The sequence below is a fragment of the Vipera ursinii genome, assembly GCF_947247035.1.
Source record: "Vipera ursinii genome assembly, chromosome: 1".
Lineage (NCBI taxonomy): Eukaryota > Metazoa > Chordata > Lepidosauria > Squamata > Viperidae > Vipera > Vipera ursinii.
This window is the reverse complement of record NC_139512.1, coordinates 336,902,161-336,922,708: the sequence shown is the minus strand read 5'-3', so window position 1 is coordinate 336,922,708 and position 20,548 is coordinate 336,902,161. Positions and strand designations below refer to the sequence as shown.

General features: G+C 40.3%; 1 protein-coding gene across 1 annotated transcript in view; it reads left to right on the top strand.

Moving 5' to 3' along the window:
• STX1A (syntaxin 1A) overlaps positions 1 to 20,548 on the top strand; it is a gene marked incomplete at its 5' end in the record, with an annotated part of 59,932 nt that overhangs the window by 33,880 nt on the left and 5,504 nt on the right. Inside the window, 6 exons of the mRNA XM_083376512.1 lie at positions 2,077 to 2,176; positions 12,236 to 12,310; positions 12,919 to 12,992; positions 13,954 to 14,062; positions 16,419 to 16,492; positions 18,632 to 18,769. Of these exons, the coding sequence (XP_083232638.1) occupies positions 2,077 to 2,176; positions 12,236 to 12,310; positions 12,919 to 12,992; positions 13,954 to 14,062; positions 16,419 to 16,492; positions 18,632 to 18,769 (570 nt within the window). The remainder of the gene's footprint in view (positions 1 to 2,076; positions 2,177 to 12,235; positions 12,311 to 12,918; positions 12,993 to 13,953; positions 14,063 to 16,418; positions 16,493 to 18,631; positions 18,770 to 20,548) is intronic.

Here is a 20,548-nt window from a genome sequence, read left to right as displayed (position 1 = left end):
CCCTCCAAACCACACAATAAGCAAACTGACACCCACTATAAAAACATGGCACCACCACAAACACGAAGCCGAACAAAAGCAGCACAACTCACCAGCTCAGGTCTAAGGCTGGCAGCTGAGACCAGCCCATCCACTCAAAACACACCCCCACCCAATCAGAACACACCCACCATTCAAAACACACTCCCACCCAATCAGAACACACTTACTCCCCCACCCAATCAGAGCAACCTCCACCCACAGAACACACCCCTTCTGGCAGTTTAAAAAAGAGGAACAAACAGCCACATGCTTCTCCCAGAAGAAGGAAGCAGAAGCCTCCAGCCTGATGATGACGGATGGGATTCCGTCGAAACGTCGCCCCTACAACTTTAGCTCTACGCGGGGAAAAACCCGAATAACCAAAGATCCACATACGAACACCCGCGAAAACCTCAGAAAACATATATATATATATATATATATATATATATATATATATATATATATATATATATATATATATATATATATATATAAAAACATTTCACTTAGATTAAAACACATATAATATGAATGTAAAAAAGATCTATATTCAGATACCAATGTCTAGGCCAGCTAACAACTGAAGCACAGTATTGTTTAGCAATATCAATAGCACTCAGACTTATATACCGCTCCATAGTGTTCTTTGCAGCATTCCCTAAGCGGTTTACACAGTCAGCATATTGCCCCCAATAAGGTGGGTCCTCATTTTACTGAGCTGAGAAAAATGGAAGGCTCAGTCAACCTTGAGCCGGTCAGGATCAAACTTCTGGCTATGAGCAGTCAGCCTGCAATACTGCATTCTAACCACTGCACCACCATGGCTCTTTACCGTGGCTTTTCTGTGAGGAAGTTTATGTAAAAAAAATCAGATATTAGACCAGTATATGCCCTCAGCTTACAGCCAGTTACAACGTGATCTTATTTCTTATATTAACATGTATAAAGATAAATAGATACAAGGAAATTCTCCAGATGGAGGCACATGACACTGGACATTCAGCAGTTAGGAAACACCCAATTAACCAAACAATTTTTAAGCACTTTTATTAGAAACACTTAACAACCTATGACCTGATGAGTTATTGTTTCAGAAATATTTTCTTATCAGATTCCTCAGTGCTTTAGATGGTGGCGGAGCTTCTAATATTTTTCAAAAGTTCTTAAAAATTCAGGCAGATATTCAGAGATGTATCTGTCTTGAAAGCAACCCATTTTGAACTGTGTAGTTCAATGAAACATCAAAATTGATCACAAGAAATGTTTCATGACATTTTTTCATTATGTCATAAATTGCTTCATAAAATGTTTTATAACATTTGCCAAATTTCAATTCTATGGAAGTCATGAATCCTAGATTTTGGACACATTCTGTTAGCCAGCCCATTTGATATACAGTATTTTGGTTGAAATAGTTTTGCCATTTCGACCAGTTAAAGGTAGCAGAATGGGAGTTTTAGTAGTATGTAAATAGATAATGCTTATCGTGAAAAATATTCTGAATATATTTTCAATAGGATGGAATTCAATACAGCAGAGACGTACAAGACTGTATAGTTTATCTCGGCTGAGGGATAGAACAATCGATTAATTTAACAATGGGATTGTAATCAATCTTAAGTGCTATTGCTGAATTGCTAAGATGCTTGCTAACTTCTACAGCCATAGAAATGGGGGTGGGGGAGTTTCAGGAAGCCATCCATGGACAGTGAGAACCAAGGTTATCCAAATCAGATGTCTGGCAGAAAAGTGGACCGTTCCCATAACAAACAGAAAGAATGTCATTGGCCAACGTGAACACCTGGTGGGTGGGGGTTATGAAAAGCTATAGGTAACTAACCAGAACTTGACGTGGGAAACTTGAGTGTTGATATTCTTCAGTGCTGGGATGTGTATTGAATAAAAATTTATCACTTATGGCATCTCAAGGCCATAGAATTTCTTTAACGTTGAATTCACCAGCTGGAGGGTTGACATTAGCATTCATTATAGCTGACTTCAGAATCCAGAATTTAAATTCTACAATCATGCCAGGCTTTTTTCCCCCCTCAGGTGGAAGAAATCCGTGGGTTCATAGAGAACATCTCAGAAAATGTGGAGGAAGTGAAGCGAAAACATAGTGCCATCCTCGCTGCCCCAAATCCTGATGAGAGTAAGTAAGGTTGCCTTGCGTTTCTTTCACAACTGATTAAGAAAAGCAGTAGAATTTTGCTAGGGAAAGAAATTTATATCATGGTTGCAGTTGGAATAGATGCCTTCACTGCGTTGTTTCATGTAAACCAGATAGAAATTGGAAACTTAGTGCAAAGATGGAACATGACTATGGGATTCCATGGAAGTTCAACAAGAAGGGACCTGAAGCTAGTATCGGGCTGTTCAACCATCTGGATTTCTCATCGGTGTTCATGCTTGTCAAAGACTTTGTCTTGAAACGTTTCCAGATCATTATGCAGCTTCCCTGCCTTGTTCATGGAATTTTATGGGGAGATCCAGATTATGTTACCAAACACATTTAACTTTTTTATGCCTCTCCGCTACTTCTATCTATCTGTTTTGTACAACAAACACATCTACTGTGGAGGGAAAGTCACAAAGGCTGCATGATGCCTTTCAGTTGGTAGTGTTAGGTGTTAGGCATGTAGAAGCAGCTTGGCTTTTAGATTAGCCAGCTGGAAATTCTTTGTGTGTGTGGGGGGGGGGGAAGGCTGCCTCACATGGATCTCTGCTCCTATGCAACTCCTGTTGTGGCTAGCTTCATATTTTCCCTGCTCTGTTCCAAACAATTGAACGTTCTCTCCCGTGGCAAGCGTGAGTGTTGCATAAATATTAATTAACTCACTTGCCTGATTCGTGTGAGCACATTAGAACAAAGCGCTCTGTAATTAGCTATGCCTTAATTTAGACAGCAGAACCTAGCATTCGTCTGACCATCTCACAGTAGGAAGTTTTTGGCATGACCAGGGGTGGGTGCAAAAAAAAAATGATCACATGAAGCCCAATAAATCACTTCATGGCTGACCCAGCTGCTCACGTGATCTAAACATTTCAGGGAAGAATGCTATGATTAAGGGACAACAGTGAAATCATACGTAGTTTAAGAGCTCCATCTCAGAATCTGTTACAAGGCTGGAAAGTACTGGGTTCCAATCCTAGTCTATGCAGAATGCAGCACAAACATCAAATAAGTAAAATGAAATTATCCTGTGCAGACTGAGCCAAATAACTTTATTTTATTTTTATCTTGTTTATCAAATTTCAAAGCTAACTGGCTTCTTGACAACTTTGGATTGTCTTGACAATTCTAGATGGCTTACAAACAAAAAGAAAACCATACGTGTAAAAAAAGGTCACAGCCAGTTGGAAGAGCAGTTCACCAGTTATAAATCAATGATAACTAAGGGAGGCTTGATAGCCCTTTTGAGGTAGTCCAGACAGGAAGCACGTCATTCACACATACCATTACAGAGCCCCACTATCATTCTGTCCTAAAGCCTAGGGCAGGGGTCAGCAACCTCAAACAGTGAAAGAGCCACTCGGAACCGGTTCCCTCACAAAAGGAAAAACTGGGAGCCGCAAAAAATATGTGCGCATGCGCGTACATGCGCGCATGAGCAGAACAGGGTTTGACTGAAGAGTAGAGCCAAGGCGAGATATGCACCTACCCTGCATATTTGAATTGATTGGTTGAACTTTTTTAGTCCCACTTTTTTTTTTTTGGACTGCACATGGCAGAGGACCAGGAGCCGCATGCGGCTCCGGAGCCACGGGTTGCAGACCTGTGGCCTAGGAGAACTACCAGTTCCCTAACAATGTCCTAAATGTCATAATAGTGGGAGCCAGATGAATCTCTGGGGGGTGTCATTCCAGAGGACAGGTCCAGTCTGGACTCCCATAAGATGACACAGTTTAATTAATGGGACCCCCAGACCACCATCACTCAGCTTATGTTGTTAAGATTCGCTAAGGTCAGCCAGCTGGGCAAATTTCGGCAGAGCAATGTATAATTAAAAACAAAATACAGTGAAACAAATGCTAAAAGCAATAGTTCAACTTCCTTAGCAGTGGCTGCATCTGTAATAATGCTCATTACGATTTCCTAGCTAACGTTGTAAGCCCGGCTGATTTTTTTTAAGTCACGCTGATACGAAAAGCACAAGAAAAAAACTGGAAAGTGCTTTTCTGGTTAGTAGCTGACTGACCAGAGCAGCGTATTTTTCTTCCCTGTCTTGAAAGATGGTATTCATATAGTCTGACATAGCCCACCAAGCTGCGCCATTCCTTCTTCGTCCAATTCCTTGTTTTCTTCCTTCCTCTGACAACTCTTTTCTCTTCTTGTCTGCTGCAGGCATTCTGTAATTAGGGCTGTCTGGGATGGGCTCTTGGGATTCAGCAGGCAAATGCTTGAACTTCCAGAAAGGATAGCTGGATTTCTTCCAGGCATAGCCCTCATTACCTCCAATCTCAGTTGCCCACATCCCTGTTGCATTCCCCAGACAGATGCCATCAGTCTCTTTGCAGCTGCCCACTTGATAGCTGGATGCTTTGCTTCCCTTTCTGCCTTTCATACTCCCCTGGAGCTTCAGTCAAGCCTTTTGCTGCCCTGTGTCCAGAGCATAAGCCCACTTTTTGGCTGCTCAGTTGTTTAAATTAGATTTGCCTGGTTCTCCCTACCATATTCACAAGCCTGAAGTTCAGGGAGGGGTGTTAATCCCATGGCAAGCACAGTTTGTGCATGCCTCTGTGGCAATAGGAGGCTTGGATTGTTCTCGTTAAACAGGAATACGCTACATTGCATCTCTCCAAAAATCCCACGATTTGATTCAGAAATGACAGTTGAAAAAAAGGGAACAGTCCTTACTGCAGAATGGCATCTGACCCCAAACCCCGAGTATAAAACCTCACAAAGCCACTTTGTGGCAGGTGCGGGAATGTTGCATGTGATGTGTTTTGCAGTGCAAGTTGACTTGGAAGCAAGTCTCATCTTTGGTGGAATTTATTCTTGGATAAATTCCCTTAGGATTGTGTGAATAAACACTGGAATGTCTAGCAGGCCAATCGTCCCAGTTCAGCGGAAGGCCATTCTTTTAGCAGCAGGTTTTGGTATCATCCAACCCTTGACTGAGTGAGGCAAAGGGAAAGGGATCACCACAAGAAAATCTAGATTGTTCTTACCAATATCCTGCTGATGTAATGTTGAATCCAATCAGGGTTTTTAAACTAGGGTAAATTACGGAAAGAGTTTCCTGTGATTGTCTATGTCTATGGAGATTCTCAGTCATCCAGGTTGTCCCAAAGGCAGCTGGACTTGTTTTTCCTTGAAGAGGTTTTGCTTCTTATCCAAGAAACTTACTCAGTTCTGACTCAGTCTCGCTGAGTCAGTTATGACTTCAGTCAGAAGCTTCTTGGACGAGAAGTGAAATGTCTTCAAGGAAAAACAAAGCCCAGCTGCCTTTTGAAAAAGCATCTTTGGGTTTGCTCTGATATTGAATCCATTGGCTGTTTCGGCGTACTCCAGGATTCGCCACTCTCATACAATGATAACATTTAAAGAGATTTGGAAATTATATATCCCAACTTTCCTTTGATCTTACCCACTACGGATGCGGAAGAACTGCAGCTTTCACAATTTTGAGGTAACATGATCAATGGTTGCAGAATTCTGAAAGGAGAAGTCCCAACACATCAGGAGGTGCAAGATTATGGCAGACTGACCTAATGAACTCATTGCTCCATACACTATACTGCTTGCAGGATACAGTGGCAGCATCTGTCAATGCTGCTAACATCGGATGTTCTTGCTTTGACAACAGATGGAAATGCAGACATTTTTCCCTATTGCTTTTAGAGTTAGTTGATGCTGGGAGGGGGCATGTGGATGAGAGTCCCTCTAGTCATAGCAATAATAACTCAGCCATGGGAACCCAAGGTCATTGGGCCCAGAACCGATAGAGTTTTGGCAGGCTGGAGAGCTGGGGAGAAAGCCCGCACTTCAAGCTAATTTTGGGGAATGTGAATTATGACTGTTTATTGGAGGAGGGAATTGTGCTTTGTTACTTTGTATCCAGGGGAGGGGAATTTAGTTTTGGGTTTCGACTATGTAGTACTGATACTTTGTTTCTCAAATAAAAGATTCTTTAAGGTAAACAATGCCTTGAAGTTCTTTTGAAGAGTTTCATTTGGCGGAACCATGACAGCATTTCTACCGACAGTTGTCCAACCTCTTTTTCAGTGTGCTTATTGAACGAGAACCCACTGCCTGAAGACAGTCTTTGGACAACAGTTCTTACTGTAAGAATGTTTTCCATTGCAGGTTCTGAGCTGAAATGTATTTCTCTGCAACTCCTTTTTCAAAATAACTGGGCATCTAAAGCTTATTAGCTCTGAGTTCTCGTCATTTTGCTTCTCCTAAACATGCATAGTCCTTTCAATTCTTAGTTGTGGTAAAAAAAAAAGGTAAAGGAGTCCCTGCGGATTTTACTCCGCTAGTCGTTGCTGACTATAGGAGGCGGTGCTTATTTCCATTTCAAGGCCATTGAACCGGAGCTGTCCAAAGACATTTCTGCAGCCATGTGTCCATGACATCATGGAGCACTGTTATCATCCCAGCAAAGTGGTACCTATTTATCTTCTTGCATTTGTGTACTTTCGAATTGCTAGGTTGGCAGCAGCTCAGGCGAGGACAAGAGCTTACCCCTTCACTTGGAGCTCAGGTCTTGAACCTGGGTTGGCACCTTTCTAGCCGACAAGCCTATCATATTAACTGCTGATCCATTGCCCCACCCTCTTAGTTGTGGGATATGGTCTAATTGCTCAGGTTTTAAGGTAACTCCTACTTTTAAAATCTATCCCTGCAGAATTTTACTAATAATGTCTAGAAAGAACCATATCTCATTTTCTCTCTTCCACCCAAATCCCAAAGATTTCTCTCTATGCACTTGTTTCATGGGCCATCCATATTTGCACAGCTGGAGCTGGATCAGTACTTTGAACATGCAGGCAGCCTTCATCTTCATGTTGCTATGCTATCTGCTTCCTCAAATGATATTTGGCTTCTCTGTGGCTCCAAGGTGTCTCTAATGAGCTTTGGGTCACATAAAGGATGGAAACATTGATTTCCCAGACTGAGTTGGTGTGGCTTATTAGCCATTGTAAACACCTACACTGCTGCAAGACAAAAATTGGTCCCTGGAGATGTGTTTGTCTTTGAAAATCCAGAAGATTTTTATTGGATGAGAAACAGTTACTTCAAAAGCTGAATAGCAGAAGATATGGGGGAAGGGGATTATTGAACAAAGTATAGAGCTTTAATTTTACAAATAGCAAAGCTCTGCTTGTGCAGAGGTAAAATATTGCATTTCATATACAGCTTCCTCTATACTCCTTCCAAAATATAGACGTTTCATAATGTTCCACACTGATTATTTGACTGGAAAGCAAAAGATAAATCGTAATAAATAAGAATGTGCTATATTTTAAAAGGAAATGTAACAAATGCAATGTAAGAAGGAAAAAGAAACATAAAAGATGTTTATTAATTGTTGCCTTTTGTTCTCCAGATTTTTTACTCAGAATCTAGATGGCATCAGCTTCCTACATTCTAGTATTTTTGGGACTGTCCTCCCACTTATTTATGTATCGGATCTGTATTGCATAATGTACACTGTGAATCCAATGATTAATTAGCAATTAAAAAGCTAATTCGATCAATCCTGACTTATTTTATTAAATATCTGCATAACATAGCATAACTTTTTCTATTTGTACCTAGTGGTAGGTTATCATATCAAATGAAGCCCTAAAATAGCCAACAGGTAGTTCTCAAGTTACAACCATTCATTGAGTGACCGTTCAAAGTTACAATGGCACTGAAAAATGTGACTTATGACCTTTTTTTTACACTTACGACTTTTACAGTATCCCCATGGTCACATGATCAAAATTAAGATGCTTGGCAACTGGCTCATATTTATGACAGTTGCAGTGTCCTGGAGTCACGTGATCACCTTTTGCAAACTTCTGACAAGCAAAATCAATGGGGAAGCCAGATTCACTCAACAACCATGTTACTAAATTAACAACTATGGTGATTCACTTAACAACTACAGCAGGAAAGATTGTAAAATGGGATAAAACTCATTTAACAACTGTCTTGCTTAGCAATAGACATTTGGGGCTCAGTTGCGCTTGTAAGTCAAATCTGTATTTGGTTTTGGTTTGATATGAGTCTGTGCAAACGGAATCAATTAAACCTTTTTGTACGTCACATTTGAACCCATGGCTTGTTATTAGCTTTTTGTCCCAGTATGAAAGGTAAACAAGGACGCATGATTTGTTTGTGGCTTCTTGTCTTATTTTTTTATTTATTTATTTATTTATTTATTTATTTATTTATTTATTTATTTATTTATTTATTTAGATTTATATACCGCCCTTTCCCGAAGGACTCAGGGCGGTTTACAGGGCATTTAAAAGACAGTCAATACAAACGTTAAAACAAATTAAAAGAGATTAAATAGAACCCTGAGAAAATTAAAACCCAGTTAAAATTAAAATTAAAAATACTCTCAGCCTGGGCCAGAGAGCTCGAAGAGCCAGGTCTTCAGGTCCCAGCGGAATGAACGGAAGTTGGGGGCAGTCCTAAGCTCCGCAGGCAGCTGGTTCCACAGGGCAGGCGCACCCACTGAGAAGGCCCTACCCCTGGGTGTTACCCGCCGGCAGTCTTTAACCGGTGGCACCCTGAGGAGACCCTCCCTGTGGGAGCGCACTGGACGAAGGGAACTTGATGCTGGCAGCAGGTGTTCCCTCAAATATCCCGGACCCTCGCCATTTAGGGCTTTATAGGTTATCACCAGCACCTTGAATCTCAATTTGATTTTGTGCTCTTCCCAGACTTGTAACCAATCCAGTATTTGGGGTATTGTGTGCTTGTATAAACCTATGAATCCATATTCTTCGTACTGAAACAATTAGTTCAGAATCATCCTACGTATTGTTTTCAATTTTTCTTAAGGTGAATGACAGTTTGAGGATGCTACTGAGAAATAAGAATTTTAGTTTCTTTTTTCCTTGTCTCTCTCTTTTACTAGGTTTGTATGGCCTCATTTTGATGGAGAAACATCACACTGAACAGCTGTTTTGCCTCATTTTCTTCATTTTGCCTTAATAATTATATCGCTTCATAATAAATAACCTCCTGAATTGTTCATTTTATTTTTAGTTATTGTCTTGGCAAAAAAAAGATATATTTAGCTATTTTTCTCTTTAAGCAGGAGAAAGCACTTTTGATAGCCAGCATTCCATTATTAAATAATATCAGAATTCTATTAATATTTGCTAGTTATTAATAAAATATTATTTTGCGTACTGTGAACCACATGGAAGGGAATAATGACATTTTGGTGTCCATTAAATGGACAAGCGTGATTTGGGAAGAGAGTTTAAAAAAGAGATTTGGGTATTTTTTATTTTTTTTTATTTTAATCCCATTTATATCCCGCCCTTCTCCGAAGACTCAGGGCGGCTTACAATCTAAAGCACAATGTGCTTAGCAATAGCTTTTTTCTATGAGAGCTTCTCTCTATTTTTGCAGTTTTAAGTAGTCCAAATGGATTTTAATGCATATTTTGCTCCTGTTTCTTGCTGAAAATTAGGAAACTGTTTTATCGGTGTTTAATAATTTGCTGCTGAATTTCAACAACATAGTTCATAGGAGGAAGAACTTCGGGAAATTCAAAAATTAAGGGTCGGGTGTAGAATAACTTTCTGGACCGTAGACATAAATAGCAATACAAGAGAATATTTGTACTCAGGACTGAACTGTGAGGTCTTTGCTGCTCTCTGAGCTTTGTTGTTTTCTTGCAGTCATTTTGTTATTCAACTGCAAAAAAAAAAAAAATCCAATCAAACTCAAGAGAGCACCAACGACCCCCCAAAAGAAATAAATATTAGAAATAGACATTCCAAGCTTGGCATTGCAGTTTATTAGTAACTCACATGTTGTCTTAGATCAGTAGTCTGGAAGCACCTTTTCCAGCTAAAACTATTAAAATGCACAAGCTTTTTCAACTCATGAAAGCTTACGCCAGGGGTCTTCAAACTTGGCCCTTTTATGACTTGTGGACTTCAACTACCAGAATTCCTCAGCCAGGCACGCTGGCTGAGGAATTCTGGGAGCTGAAGTCCACAAGTCATAAAAGGGCCAAGTTTGAAGACCCCTGCCTTACGCCTTTTGGGTAAAATTTGTTAGCTGGAAAAGGTGTTACCAGTCTCCTGGTTTTTGCCCCACAGACTAACACAGCTTTTCTACAAGGTTTATAGGTTACCAGCTTTTCTCTTATTGCAGGTAAAGGCATTAAATAAGCTTAGCAAACACATTGCCTCTCTAAAAATCTGCAAGGCAGCATGTTCTGGACCAGCTACAAAATCCCTGTTGATAAAGAAGTTTAAAAGCACTTTAGGTTTGCGGGCTTAAGCCTAACTCAGATGCTTCACTTGAGTTCTTCACGTGCTGATAGTGAGGCACCCATGCCATGGATTGGAAAAGTATTAACTAAAAATTAGGTGGTTATTCGGTTGCCCACACCTAATCCAGAAAATGGAACGCTTGTCTGTCATGAGCAATGATGCAATACATGATTTGAGGTTGTCCGGAGAAGAGCTGAAGCGTGGCTTTGTGATTTAGAGAGAGGCTGGGCTGAGCTGTGTCCTCCTTGCAATCCTTGGGGCCAATCTCTGCTGCTCTGCCAGTGTTGCTTGGTTACACTGGCAGCATTTAGAGCTCCAGGTGACAAAAAATATCTCATGGGGGGGGAGGGAGGGAGGGAAACACAGTTGCACCTGCCACTTTCTGTGCCAAGCTGCATTAGTTGTGATCAACATGAAGGTAGAGAGAATAAGCTGGAAAAAGCTATAAGGCAGTAGGAAATAAATTATCTAGATTGCTTTCATAAGCATGCTTAACTTTAAGCCCTTGTAACCAACTTATTTGGTAAGGTCACAATCATTCTAAAACCACAAGAAAAATATGTATTATGGTATAAAGATGGTGGTTTGGTTAACACAGCAATGGCTGGATTCCCATAGCATGCTGATTCATAAACTGTCACACGGATGGTTTGGTTTAATCTAGCATGTTATGTGAGCCACCTTAAGGGTGAAGGGATGACAGTGGAGGTTTTATATAAACCTATAAAGATTCCTGTGATGAATCTCGTATAGGAAAAATAATTCCCCTCCCCCCCGTTGGAGATGTTATGTTGATAAAAATGCATAATTTATAGACGTTATACTGCAAGATATGATAGCCAGTGACACTAAATGACAGGTATGTTACATTTATGTAGCTAGAGACAACACTTTAAAAAAAAAGAAGGTGAATGACTCTCCAGGAGCTGTGGATTTAAGTCATGGTGACATTTGAAGAGGGTTGGTTGGGAACATTTTGGTCATTTTTGAAACAAAGGGGAAATAGGTACAGTAAATCTTGCTTAGTTTTAAATCGCCCATTTTGTAATGTACTATTTCCTTTAGAAAGGAAAACCAGAATCAATTTTGAGAGGTGTTTAAAAAAGCGAAAATGGATGCAGTACATTTCGTCATCTCTTTGTCTCTAATAGCTAAAAAGACTTCAAATGGAGATGAAATAATAAGACCTTTGGTCAAAAGAAGTGTCTGAATTCAGTTTCTGCTGGGGTTTTTTCTTCCCAGAGCTCTTCATAAACTCTGCAGCATACAATGGTGAGCCAAATATGCTCACTATGTACATTACATTAAGACTGTAAGCTCTTTGGGCATTTGTCTTTTCCTTGCTTATGTTGCCATGTAAATGCTATGAACTTTGGTAATATTAAAATAATAAAATTATTTAACACAACATACAGAGCTTAAAACAGCCATAAAAATAATAGAGTCGGTTGCTGATCTAAATGTCTGATTGCTCTACAGAAGATGACTCTATTCACCAGTTCCTGAAAGGCAAAAGGATAGATGTCAGTCTGACCCGTGGGGGCACCCATGGGAATGTCTGCCATGTCTTTATTCTCTGTCTCCCTTGAATCCTGCTAAGGATGGAGCAGCTTGGTGACATTTATTAGCCAGATACAAATATGTTCATTCCAAAGCTCAGTGTAACAGAAAAAAGCCAACATGTATGCATCTGGATGTGTGTGAATGTTTCTGTCCCAAGTCACCTATTTCAGTATTTCCCTTTTAGAAACAAAGGAGGAGCTGGAGGAATTGATGTCTGACATCAAGAAGACAGCCAACAAAGTGCGCTCCAAGCTAAAGAGTTGAGTATCTGCTGCAGCAGAAAGGAGAGAGCAGGCCACTGTTTGCATGACCGTAATTGGAGTCATTTGGGGGGCTTCCAAGTCTCTCCCTGATTTGAAATAATGGATAATGAAGGGGTGCAAGCTTCATCTACTGTCCTTGGAGCTGCTCACAGAGAGTCATTGCCTTAGCGCAGCGGTCCCCAACCTTTCCGATTTGGTGGACTGGTGGGGGGAGAGAGGGGATGGTTCTGGGCAAGCGGCAGGCATGTGTGTGAGCGTGTGCAACTCCATTTGTGCCAGTGGTGGGGGCCCACCACTTTTGTGTGCCCGCCACTGTCACAAGTGGAGTTGCGTTTGCCCGTCGCTTCTGCGGCCTGGTTCCAAACGGACTGCGGCCCAGCATTGCAACTCTCAAATGAAACCTACAGGTGATAACTTGCCAGGTGCAAGTTTTAAAAATCGGTCATTTATAGTAGGATCCTTCTCTTCCAGAGATTTATTTTTAGTCCAGTCTGAAATGGATGTTCAGCAGGCAGAGAAGGAGAGACTGAGACCATCTGTTTAGCCTGTAATGTGCTTTTTCTTCCCACTCTGAAAATAGGTTCTATTTTCTGCTTTTTCTTAGGTATTGAACAGAGTATTGAACATGAGGAAGGGCTGAACAGATCATCAGCTGACTTGAGAATAAGGAAAACTCAGGTGGGCTCATTTCTAAAAAAGCCATGTTGCCTATCAATTCAGGGGTTTTCACGCACAGAATAACCAGGGTGATCAAATGGTAGATTACTTTTAAAAATCTTATAGCTTTTGAAAATGGTTCCTTCTGTTTCTTGACATCTACAACAGTGGTTGGCAATTATTTGGGGGCCTTGTATGCCATTGTATGATCTTCGTGGGAATGTCTCCCATGACACATTGTCTGTACTGATGCCCAAAACTTAGATCTGTTGCAAAAGACAGCGTGTTTGACATTCTCCTCCCTACCTCTTGTAAATGGGCTAAAGGAGCTTATCTCTGCAAGGAACAAAGTCAAATTCAATCATCCAGAGGTTGTCCAAGCCTGATCTACATCGTCATTTGACCTTTCTGAAACCAAGCAGATTGATGATGCTCTGTGGAAGGTAAATAAGGAAATTACAGGGACACCATTGACTGTTCCGTAATCATATGAATACCCAAATACAGTGTTGAAGAGACAGTGAAATATGGGCTATTGAATGTTTTGGGGGATTTAGCTTTTTTTCCTCTCTCTCTCTCATCCATTCCAAGAATATAAAAAAATAGACTAAGGGGGTCTTCATGTAGATTAACACTGAATTTTATCTGTCTAACCATGTGGCTTCAAGAAGCCCATAAAAACAGGCAACACAGCTATTTATTTGATAAGATAAAATGAAAGTTCCATTTAATATTCTCAGCAAGCAGTGATTGGTAAGCATCTCATTTCTCACAGGTTTGTTGCATCCTCTTTTCAGACCATTGGCCATGTTTTCTTCTTCCATAAATTCCATGTGCTCAACATAGTATGAAAGAGCATTTTCTTTGTAAATTTAAAAATTGAGGAAAATGTGATTTTCAAGAAGCTTATGGATATATGAGCCACCATTACCTAACTTTTTCAGAAGTATTCTGTTATAATTATGTTCCCCGCCCTCCCCAGCATTCTACCTTATCACGGAAGTTTGTGGAGGTGATGTCAGAATACAATACAACCCAGACTGATTACCGGGAACGGTGTAAAGGAAGAATCCAAAGACAGCTGGAAATAAGTGAGTGCTTTCTTTATTAGTTCTTTTCATTCAAATTACCATGTTCATCCATTTCTTACAGAGGATTGGAATGGTGTAGTCCTGAGTTTTTTCTTGTTTGTCCTACTTTCACAATTTGTGATCATTTTACTTTTTGTTGTGATACCACTATTTTTCTTGTGGTCGGGTTGCTGTTGGAGCATTCAGAACTACTGTGCATATAGTTAAAAGCTTCCTGTTGAAGTTGAGAAAGAACGTCTGTTCAGTTTATGTTCTCCCATTTTCCACTAAATGTTCTGTGAAATGAAATGAAATCCATTTCTGTTCTTTAAGGCAAAGTTCACATTCCTAATTTCTTCTTAGTATTTCTGTCTTTTATAGTAAAAAAATCAAACAAATAAAAAATGTTATAAAAGAAAGATCCATAAATAATAATTAAAGACACAGATTCCCATAGCCAGAGAATCAAAACAGACTAATTTAACTATGATGCAGTTTATATTCAGGTAGACAGTGTAGTAGATTTTGAGCTATGATAATGATATTCAGTTTTTTACTGTAACCACTAGTCTGAAGGGAGATATTTTTGAAGTCTTCTTCCGAGGTCTAAGTATGATAAAGTAAACTAAAGTTGAACTTAACCAAACTGAATTGCTCTTTGCTTATCAAAGTTTTTTTTTGTCAGCTCAACTGATGCTGTTTCTAAGATAACTGATCTGTGACTTTAGAATCCTTTTGGAATCACAGCTACTGCTAGTTGCATAGCTGGAGGGTATGGCCCGTGCTCCGATAAACGTGCCAGTTCTGACATTACATGTAATGGGAAAACCCAGCCCTAGTGTCAATGTATATCACCATTCCTCTACATAGGACTATTTTGAGAATAAATGTCATCAGCCTTTGTGATGATTTATTTTTTTGCTATTAAATTTTTGTGGAATTATTGTTGTTTGGAGTTATTACCGTGGACATTTAATTTCCTTCTAATAGGGTTTTTTAATGTTGTAAACAAGGGACGCGGTGGCTCAGTGGATTAAGACACTGAGCTTGTCGATCAGAAGATCAGCAGTTTGGCGGGTCGAATCCCAAGTGCCGCGTAGCAGAGTGAGCGCCTGTTACTTATCCCAGCTTCTGCCAACCTAGCAATTCGAAAGCATGTAAAAATTCAAGTAGAAAAATAGGGACCACTACGATGGGAAGGTAACAGTGTTCCGTGCGCCTTTGGCGTCTAGTCATGCCGGCCACATGACCACGGAGATGTCCTTGGACAAGCGCTGGCTCTTCGGCTTTGAAATGGAAATGAGCACTGGCCCCTAGAGTCGGAAACGACTAGCACGTATGTGCGGGGGAACCTTTACCTTTACCTTTAATGTTGTAAACATCCCGGAATCTGAGAAGATTAGGCAACATATAACCTAATAAATAAAATGCTGGGTGTGATTGGAAGATACCAATTTAGATCAGCGTTTTTCAAACTTAGCAATTTTAACATGTGTGGATTCAATTCCCAGAATTCCTCAGCCAGCATGTTAAATTGGAAGCCTGATTTAGACCATACAAATCGCAGGTATTCCTCGCCATTTCTCAGCTTCCACTAGGGATCCCTGGGGCACCTGGCCGAATTGCAGACTCGAGCAAGCAAATTTCCGTTCCTTTCCTATCTGCCCCAAAACAAGCCAGTGTGAGAGATGAGAGCTGGAAAAGAGGCTGTGGAGTGACCCCTCTGCACCTTCAGTCTGTAGACCGTAACTGGCAAAATATACTGAGCTGTGGTGCAGAGGAGCAAGCGGTGCCTTGAGATCTGCTCTGTCCAGGTGGCTTTTTCAATGAGGGGATAGTAGATAACTATCAAAAAGTGGAAGGGGGCGGCAGGGTGTATTGGAAAGAATAGAAGTCTTGCGTGGAAGAGGCTAGGAATTAGAAAAAAAAAGCTGCTTGCAGACGCAGTGAGTAGGAAGGGAGATTGAGTAGTGCCCATGCTTTCATCATGCCAAGGAAAAAGGGAAAGAAGGAAATTTGTGTCACTAGGTCACATTAGGGCCATTTTTCTTTTGAAAAATGAAATTGTGCTATCACTTTCTGCTGAGGGATATGTACTGCATAGATCTTGCTAACCAGTTTTGATCAATTTTATAGTATGTCTGAGCAGGCTGTATTAGGTGGGCTAGGGTATGTATTGATAGGTTTGTGTGGGCTGTTGGACTTAGTTCTGACTGTTGTGCTGAGATGTTGGTAAAGTCAGGGTAACAGAGGCAGGATATGCGAATCATCTGAAAGGATCCAAGTAAGAGACATGGACAAGGTTTGAACTATTGGATGTTGGGAAAGACAGATAGATTCTATTGTTCAACCAGTAACTTCCTAATATCATTTGCAGCTGGCAGGACCACCACCAGTGAGGAACTGGAGGACATGCTGGAGAGTGGGAATCCAGCTATATTCTCCTCTGGGGTAAGCACACTCTCCCTTTGCCTTGGGATTTGGCCAATCTTTTCTTTGTCCACACCGCTGAAAGTAGACCCAAAGGTGCCATTTCAAAAGGCACCTGGACAACCTCACAATTCAAGGAAGAAGAGCAGTGACATCCCTAGGAAGAAACCTGGCTGATAAAGGAAGATATCTTATCCTGAGCACAGATGATTAAATACTAAGGTGGACACTCTTCTGAAAGACACTGTTACATATGAGACACTGAAGTTATAAGGAAAAGGTCCTTTGTTTCCTGCAACAACTGCTGAAGGACAATGACATTAACAAGCCACAATATACCGCCTTTAGCGTGGGGAAGATACTCTATGCATATATGGACTCCCCACAAAGAGGGAACTCCATTCAGACCAATTGTCAGCAGCATCAACTCCATCACCTAAAAACAAAGATCAGTTGCCTTTTGAAAAAGTACTTGTGGGACAACCATGACCTGGATGACTGAGACTCTCCATAAACTCATTCTGAGAGTAGAGTTTAGCAGTGCCATCTGAGTCCTTACAATAGCAATAGCACTTAGACTTATGTACCACTCCGTTGTAGTAGTAGTAGTAGTAGTAGTAGTAGTAGTAGTAGATGGTAGTAGTAATAGTAGTAGTAGTAGTTGGAAGGTACCTTGGAGGTCATCTAGTCCAAACCCCTGCTCAGTCAGGAAACCCTATACCATTTCAGACAAATGGCTGTCCAGTCTCTTCTTAAAAACTTCCATTGTTGAAGCATTCATTGCTTCTGGAGGCAGGTTGTTCCACTGTGTGTGTGGGGGGAGGGAATGGTTTTGCATGCACAAGCCACTTTCACAAATGCAGCTTCGTGCGGAGTCACCCACCACTTCTGCCGCCTGGTTCAGAATGGGCTGCAGCCTGGCGCTGGGCTGAAGAATGGGGGTTAGGGGCCCCTGCTTTATAATACTCTCTGAGCGGTTTACAATGTCTACATAACCTCCGAAGGATGGAAGGCTGAGTCGGCCTCGAGCCCTGTCAGGATTGAACTCCAGATTGTAGGCAGAATTTGCCTGCAATACTGCATTCTAACCATTACACCACCAGGGCTTGGGCATGTTGCCAGAAGTGAGTGTCAGATTGTTGAAAAGGAAGTCAGATCAAGAATAAATGTAGCAGTTCTCTTTCTACTGGCATGGAACCATAATAAAGAATCACAATCCTTTACTTTGACTCTTGATTTTACAATATAGGTTCTACTATACCACAAAATGAACAATGGGTGATGGTCAAAGACTTCTGGGGTATTATTCTTCCACTGCCTATGCTTAGCAATATTTGATGTATATTCCACCTTTTTTTCTGTGGAACTCAGCATAACATGTTTATACATCCATGACAATCTCCTGATGTTTTTCCAGATTATGTACAGTAACCATTTACTGTAGTCATTTATGGTCTGTACCTACAGTATGCATTCTTATGTCTATACTTTAAAATAAATATATATATTGGATGAATTAGCATGCAGTCCTAAGCCAGGATTTTTTTAAAACCACAGTTTGATTAACAGCTCCCTCCCCCCACCATTTTGTTTATAATTCTTTCACTGACTTTAGGTAGCTTATGAAGGTATATGTACACCACCCAAAGTCATTGATTGTGAGATGGGTGGTTATATAAATATGAAGAATCATTAAGTATGAAAGTATGAAAAACATTCATAACATTATTTATTGTTACGTGTTATTTAGCCTGTTTGGTTATTCTAAGTAGCAAATTCATCAGTGATAATACATGCACAATTTATTTTTGTTAATGGTATAGTTAATTCTGCAGTTTCATTTTTTCCCCTCTTTTGAGATTTTTCTTCATGGGAGGCTAAGAACAGCAATGATACTCAGTATCCCTTTGATTCTTCAGATGTCTGCTGTCATTGCCCACAAACAGATCAATCCATATGTGCTAGAAGCTCTGGGTTTTTTCCCCGAAGAAAGCCATAATTTTTTACGAAGTCAGTTTTTACCAATTTATAAACTTGTTCTAGCCAGCCACGGAAAATCAGGAAAATGTAATCTCCAGAAATATTTACCCAGAATGGAAAGTCTTCCTGGACCATATGCCATTAGTGTTCCAATGCTGCTTTTTTTTTTTTTTTTGCTAGATCATCATGGACTCCAACATTACAAAGCAGGCATTGAATGAGATTGAGACGCGGCACAGTGAGATCATCAAGCTAGAAAACAGCATCCGTGAGCTCCATGATATGTTCATGGACATGGCCATGTTGGTGGAAAGCCAGGTGAGAACTGCTGCAGAAGAATGGACTTACTTACTTATTGGCATACCAGGTAGCAACATCTAATCCTCTGTTAATTAGTCTCCAGTCTCTACACTACCCTGTGCTAGAGATACTGCAATGATATATTTGCACTGTAGTTCCTCCATTATATAGAGGGCTGGGATAAATGTCTTAGTTAGCTCTGTGGTTTGGATCACACACAAAAAATTATTTTTGTTAATTCAAATTTCCCTATACAACCCTGCTTCAAACATCTTAGGGTTTCATTTCATGACTCGCCCTGTTTACTGTGTTAACTCCTTTAGTTTTCATGTGGTGTATTAAAATATAGACTTCACATAACTGAATGTCCCCTTCTCCCCCCCAAATCGAAGTTAGAGCTAAATATCTTTTCAATGTTATGCAAACTGCAAATATTTGGCTCTTATAGGTCTTGGTTAAGCATATTGTTCAAATTATGGTGAGGTAGTGAGATCAAACCCATCACATCTGATTTCTTCAAAATCTGCTGTAGTTTGAACTTAAAGGGTCTCTGCAAGAAGAACAAAAGAGAATCCTGACCTGGGAGCAAGGAAAAAGCAAGATGTAGGAATTTGATCCTGCAATTTTTCTTCTGCTATTGTGCAAAACACTACACAGTGTGATTGATCATGCTTTGTAAATTATTGTCAATAATAACTTGCTGGAAGAAGCCAAATTTGTGTCCATATTTCTGTGGAAATAATAGAGGAAGGAAAGCCCTTTAACTTATCCCAGCTAGGGACTGCCTATAGAATCCATAGATGTTTCACTTGGCCTCCTTCCATTTCTTAGCTGCTGTTGATTTTCTTTTAAGTTCTAATTAAATTTATTTTATTATCTTTTTTAATTAAATAAAGTAAAAGTGATAATTACCTTGCAAAAAGAAAGGGCATTAATGATAAATGAAGCTCTTATTATTGTGATGCCTTTGACCACTTTACTTTTTCACTACCTGTGAGAAACTGTTGTTATGTTATTACGGTATTATTGTTTCATTTTCTGAACCATTTTCCTTTTGGAGGTTTAGAGAACAACCTAAGCCAATTTTAGGTAATAAAAGCAATTCTTTTAAAAGTAAATTAAAACAAGGCTCAGTAAAGGTTTATTTTTTTTAAAAAAAAAGGCAAGATAGTTTGTTCCTGGCAGAGTTGTTATTCTGCAAATGCCTGGGTGGATTGATGTGCTTTTATCTGATGTTAGAAGGACAGCAAAACGGGGAAGAGCTATACTTGACTGAGGAAAGATGTCCTTAATTGGGGTGCTGTCACAGGAAATGCTTTCTAAAAGGTTGGATTGCATTGCAAATGTCTGTCTGTTTTGTTTTAAACATGACCTCCTGGGAAACTTCACTAAGAGAAATGATGTGACATGGTTGATTTCCATATGCCCCCCCTGTGCAACCCATAGAGACTGAAGCAGAGAGGGAACTTCAAGCATGGGGTTGGTGGGCTACATTTACAGAAATAGGCAGAGAGGAAAGTGGAGAGTTCCTCCTTTGGAAAGACTTGCCCTCTTAAAAGGTGAATACATTTGATTCCTGATTGTCTGGCCCTGCCTTTCTTTGTACCACTCCTGACCCCCTCTTTCTATCTCCCATGCTACCGTGCATATCCGGATAAGACTGTTCAGGTATTGGCAGGTAATGCCCATTTTCTCAGAATTGGGACAATTGCATGTCTATGCTGCATGGCTGCTTCATGATTCTGCATGCTCCTGCAGTCTTGTTGGGAAGTGGAAGGATGATGGCCAAGTTGCTAG